At 39.6% G+C, this 6,012-nt stretch overlaps 1 protein-coding gene across 1 annotated transcript in view; it reads right to left on the bottom strand.

The window, feature by feature from the left end:
• Positions 1-5,153: 5,153 nt before the first annotated feature.
• LOC106082957 (pickpocket protein 28) overlaps positions 5,154-6,012 on the bottom strand; it is a 28,049-nt gene continuing 27,190 nt past the window's right edge. Inside the window, exons 7-9 of the mRNA XM_013245725.2 lie at positions 5,803-5,971; positions 5,604-5,719; positions 5,154-5,390 (exon numbers count right to left, since the gene is read on the bottom strand). Coding sequence (XP_013101179.2) covers positions 5,197-5,390; positions 5,604-5,719; positions 5,803-5,971 — 479 coding nt within the window. The 3' untranslated portion in view covers positions 5,154-5,196. The remainder of the gene's footprint in view (positions 5,391-5,603; positions 5,720-5,802; positions 5,972-6,012) is intronic.

Below are 6,012 nucleotides of genomic sequence, written 5' to 3'. Positions count from 1 at the left end.
ACATAAACTGACTGACAGTAACGTAGCTATGATAAGATTTTACCCTAAAAATGTTAACTAATTATGATACAGGGAACCAAGGTAAAGAATTTTGTCAATAGACATTTGATAGAAAATCTTTTTTCTACAAAAATTTCTTTAGGCTAGATTAGGTTAGGTTGAAAAGAGGGTGCAGATATTAATCCATCCCATGCCACTATGGACATACACCTAAGCGATTACTGGCTCTAAAAACTATAAAGTAACCTCGAAAAATTAGGAATTCCGTGCTACTTACAAAATCCTGAATTGTTTTCAATACCACTCCCCTAAGTTGGTTCTTGTCTGATATTGTGTCTGGACCTAAGTGCTGGTATCTGTTAGACGCGAAATCCGGCCAATGACAAAGGAAATGCTCCAAAGTCTCATCATCTTCCCCGCATGGCCTACACATGCTATCACTTGCCACACCAATTGTACATAAGTGAGCTCGTAGTCCTATGTGTCCCGTTATGATATCAATAGCTATACTGACCTCCTTCTTACTTCCTTTCATTAATAGCCTCGTCTTCTCACGATCTGGATCTGGATCCCCCCCATAGGATTATCGCCGTCCTACCGACCGTTTCGCTGTTCCACAATGTTGCATGCGCATTCGTCGCCCATTTTCTTAACTCGGATTGCGTCGACCGAAAGGCTTCGGGTTAACCAAGTTTATTGACTTCAGTCCTCTGGCCTTCACCGCCAAATCGTCAGCCCTTTCATTTCCTCTTACTTCGTTATGGCCTGGCCACCAAACGATGCGGATTTTCCCATCCTCAGAGAAGGCGTTAATCTCGTTCTTATACTGCATGACTGTTCGTGACCTTACCGTCCTGGTTGTTATTGCCCTTATGGCAATTTTACTGTCGGTAAAGATGTTCACACTCCGCGTCCTTACGTTAGCACCACACTACTTCACGCATTCCGTGATTGCCCGGATCTCCGCCTGCAGGACCGTATTATGGTCAAGCAGTCTAAAACAGATCTCAGTCCCTGGGTTCTCAATGTAAATCCCCCTGGGCCACTCTGTCCTCAAGCTTTGATCCATCCGTGTAACATGATCTTCCAGATGACAATACTAGGAAGATCATGTGACAGGGATGGATCAAAGCTAGAGGACAGAGTGGGCCTTTCTTTTGTAAAACGTATTTTTTGAGGGGGTATGTAGACTTTTCTGTGCCACTGTATATCTCGAGAGCGCATTTTTTTTCGAACCCCACATTAAAACTTTGGTCGACCGTAAACTTGCATTGTGGGTATGAATAAAAAAAAATTTTAAATTAACGTAAGGGGAAGTTTGTAAGAATTTAATATTAATACCGTTATTCATTAATGCAGAGTTGAAATAGGTTTATTTGACAGATGTCCTTTATAGAAATGTCAAACAAACCTTTGTTAAGGTTTTATTAGGTTTTATGAATACTGCCGAAAGTATGGAGCTGCAAAAGTTCATAAAGGATTTGTGCTGAGGCTTTTCTTTAAAGTTTCGTGGAAGATACATCTCTTGGCTACAAAAGATTTGCGCCTATAACAATATGGAACATTCAAAAGTCGGAGAATATGTAGACATTTCCGGACAAACTCTACGTCTAACAAAAGGGTGCCGATACAGATTGGCTCAGGTTTGCATTCGTCGGAAGTCGTAGGAGAAACTGTCGCCTAGTCAAAAATACTTGGGTCGATCATTAAAGTCAACAGACTCTGACAAACTTACAGCACTTTGTAAAACAGCGGAAGTTTATTGGGATGTGTATTAGACACGTCTCAAGGAATACAATAAGTTGACCAGAGCGGCAAAATGTGACTTCTGGCAAAATTTTCTGCGACCAGGTCGATAGCATTAATGACGCCGCCAAACTTTGGATACCCACCACCTCGGGTATATATGTAAACCACCTTAAGTCAAAATCCGGTGAAAAATGCATACCTTATGCCCCATAGCACCTATAACGGACATAAGTCACTGTGTCAAATTCCAGTGAAATCGGATTTAAAATGCGTCTTTTAATGGGGCCAAGACTTTAAATCGAGATATCGGTCTATATGGCAGCTATATGGAAATCTTGATCGATCTAGACCAAATTGTAGAAATATGTGGAGGGGCTTAACTTAACTCTTTGTCCCAAATTTCGGCAACATCGGACAATAAATGCGCCTTTTATGGGCCTAAAGCATTAAATCGAGAGATCGGTCTATATGGCAGCTATATCCAAATCTGGACCGATCTGAGCCAAATTGAAGAAGGATGTCAAAGGGCCTAACAGAACTCACTGTCCCAAATTTCGGCGACATCGGACAATAAATGCGCCCTTTGTGGCCCCAAAACCTAAAACCGAGAGATCGGTCTATATGGCAGCTATATCCAAATCTGAACCGATTTGTGTCATATTGCAGAAGTATGCCAAGGGGCTTATTTTAACTCACTGTCCCAAATTTCGGTGACATCGGACAATAAATGCGCATTTTATGGCCCCAAAACCTTAAATCGAGAGATCGGTCTATATGGCAGCTATATCCAAATCTGTACCGGTCTGGGCCAAATTGATGAAGAATTGACTCACTGTCCCAAATTTTGGCGACATTGGACAATAAATGCGCCTTTTATGGGCCCAAGACCTTAAATCGAGAGATCAGTCTATATGGCAGCTATATCAAACTCTGAACCGATCTGCGCTAAATTGCATAGGGATGTCGAAGGGCCTAACACAACTCACTGTCCCAAATTTCAGCAAAATCGGATAATAAATATGGTTTTTATGGGTCTAATACCTTGAATCGGCGGTCTATATGGCAGCTATATCCATGTCTGGACCGAACTGGGCCCAAGACCTGAAATTGGCGGATCGGTCTATATGGGGGCTATAGATTCAGCCCGGCCGAACTTAATACTTTTGTACTTATTATACAAGATGTGCCAGACCTGAGAAAACAGACCTTTATAGGGAGATAGGTCTTTATGGCATCTATATCTAAATATGGTCCGATTTGGCCCGTTGAAGAACTAAACGATCGTGTATCAAAAAGACATATCTGTGCCAAATTTCAGCTCAATATCTCAATTTTTTAGCCTGTAGAATGATTACAACAGACTGACGGACAGACACGGACAGACACGGACATCGTTAAATCGTCTTAGAATTTTACAACGATCCGAAATATATTTACTTTGTAGGGTCGGAAATTGATATTTCGATGTGTTGCAAACGGAATGATTAAATGAATTTGCCCCCTATCCTATGGTGGTGGGTATAAAAACAATGGAAAATATTGTTCATCTATTAATACCCTCCACCACAGCATGGGGGTTTATCAACGTAGCCATTCCGTTGGTAACACCTCAAAATATTGATCTGGGACCCCATAAAGTATATATATTCTGAATCATCTTGGCATTGTAAGTCGCTCTAGCCGTGTCCGTCTGTCTGTCGGAATCACAATAGCGCTCAAACGAATAAATATATCCTCTAGAAATTTTGCACAGGGACTTCTTATTGATATAGGTCGTTGGGGATATCAAAAGGGCCATATCGGTTTATATATAAACTGAACTCCCGATTTAACATCTTGCGCCGCTGGAAACCACAATTGTTATCCGATTTTGCCTGAAATTTGCACATAGTATTCTGTTATGACTTCCAACAACCGTGCCAAGTACGGTCCAAATCGGTCCATAACCTAATATAGCTCCTGCTTGTACCGGCTGCCCGATTTGACATCTTGAGTCCCTGGATACAGCAATTGTTGTCCGATTTGACTGAAATATGGAACGTAGTCTTTTGTTATGACTTTCAACATCCATGATAGATATGGTCCAAATCAGTCTTTAACCTGATGTAGCTCTCATATAATCCGCTTACTCATCTACGGCCCCTAGACATTTTAAATTTGCCTGATTTTGCAGAAAGTTTGGTACGTTAAGTACACATGTGCCTTCAGCTTAGCTGATATGTTTAACAAACCATGGTGGGGGCTTAAAAGATTCAACCTGGCCGAATTTAACACGTTGTTACTTGTTATACAATAGATAAGAAGACCAAGATGTGCCAACTGGGATAACAGACCTTTGCAGAGCTGCGCAACAAAAACAAGAAGAAGCGTGCTAAGTTCTGCCGGGCCAAATTTTGGGAACCCACCACCATGGATTATTACATGGATTATACAAAATAAATTTTGCTGAACACTATGTGCAAAATTTTAGCCAAAGAGGACACAAATTGTGGCTTCCACTGGCTCAAGAAGTAAAAAAGGGAGATCGGTTTATATGGGAGCTATATTATCAGGTTATAGACCGCTTTGGACCGTATTTTGCATTGTTTTTGGAAGTGGTAAGAGAACACTTTGTGCAAAATTTCAGCCAAATTGGAAGAAATTTGTGGCTTCCAGGAGCCCAAGAAGTCAAATAGGGAGATCGGTTTATATGGGAGCTATATCATGTTTTTACCGATTTGAGCCATACTTAACACAGTTCTTCGAAGTCGTAACAGAAGGCCACATACAAAATTTCAGCCAAATCGGATGAAGATTGCGGCTGCCAGGGGCTCAAGAAGTCAAATCGGGAGAACGGTTTATATTGAAGCTATATCTAAATCTGAACCGATATAACCCATTTACAATCCCCAACGACCTACAGCAATATCAAGTATCTGTGCAAAATTTCAAGCGGCTAGCTTTACGCGTTAGATCGCTATCATGATTTCGCTAGACAGACGGACAGACATGGCTAGGTCGTATCAGAATGCCGAGACGATCCAGAATATATATACTTTATGGGGTCAATATTTCGAGTTGCTACAAACGGAATGACTAAGTTAGTATATCCCCATTCTATGGTGGTAGGTATAAAAATATATGCAAGTAAGCTTAAGTGTAAACAATTTTATTTTAACCATATATACATATTTTTAGGCTACATCACTTGCAGAGAACATATTTTTATTTAAACATTTTTGTAGTGATGTTTTATAAAGTAAACAGACATTTTTTAGGTGAATTTTTTTTTCTAACGTATTAGACTATGTCACAAATAAAGCGTACATTTTTTTCATTTTTTCCTAGCGTATTAGACATTTTCACAAATAAAGCGCAAATTTTAATAATTTCTTAGTTTTAAAAGTTTGAGTTGTTGTGTGATATCAAATCTTTGCATTTGAATTTCGAATATTTTTTTTTGTTAATTTATGGGCAAATTAACAACTGTTTGCTGTTTGCTGTGCTTAAGCGTGAAACCCTTCTCCATTTTGAGCGCGATGTACTCTTCTTCACATATGTCTTCAAGGACGCAAAGAAATTTTTCAAGACGAAATACAGCATCTCCAAGATAGCAACCAATGAAAATCCCATACAGATCGATACAATGTTGCCAACTGTACCTGTAATGAAGAAATTTTTTTTAGAGCTAAAGTGAAATACTTCATAGCATGTTGCTGCAAATATCTAAAAATCTAAGTAAGCAAATTGTGCAAAGGTGTTTAAAAGACTTTAGATAAACAAAAACAAAAAAATTCATTAAAAAAATCTTAAATGTTGAAAAAGAAGCAGTTGGAAAAACGATGCTCAAAAATCTAATATTTCTATAGACCTACAAAATGCTTTTGACCATGCATTGGTAAGCACACGTCTATAAAACTGTGCTGTGGTATCGCCGAAAAATACGCGCAATACCGATATTTGTGTATTGCTATCCTTCAACTGAGGTGCGCTGCTAGAAACAAACAACAATAAGAATCAATCAATTTATAGTTGCCACACGGATAAGCCCTCATGTTCAGTAGAAATACTTACCTTACTCCCCCTAGAAATGAAAACTGATCGACTGGCAGTGACATCATGGAGATGCTATAGCGAATATCATCGCATGATGGCAGACAGGCAGGACAGAAAAGAGCTTCCTCGTGTTCCCGTTCCAAGCCCATTATTTCAACGCGATGAGTGAGTACATTGCGCCATTTGACTATAAATAAATGATAATGTAGAACATTTTCTAGTAGTTGA

This window comes from Stomoxys calcitrans, chromosome 2, assembly GCF_963082655.1.
Source record: "Stomoxys calcitrans chromosome 2, idStoCalc2.1, whole genome shotgun sequence".
Taxonomy (NCBI): Eukaryota; Metazoa; Arthropoda; class Insecta; order Diptera; family Muscidae; genus Stomoxys; species Stomoxys calcitrans.
The sequence above is the reverse complement of the archived record's forward strand: the minus strand, read 5'-3'. Positions and strand labels throughout refer to the sequence as shown.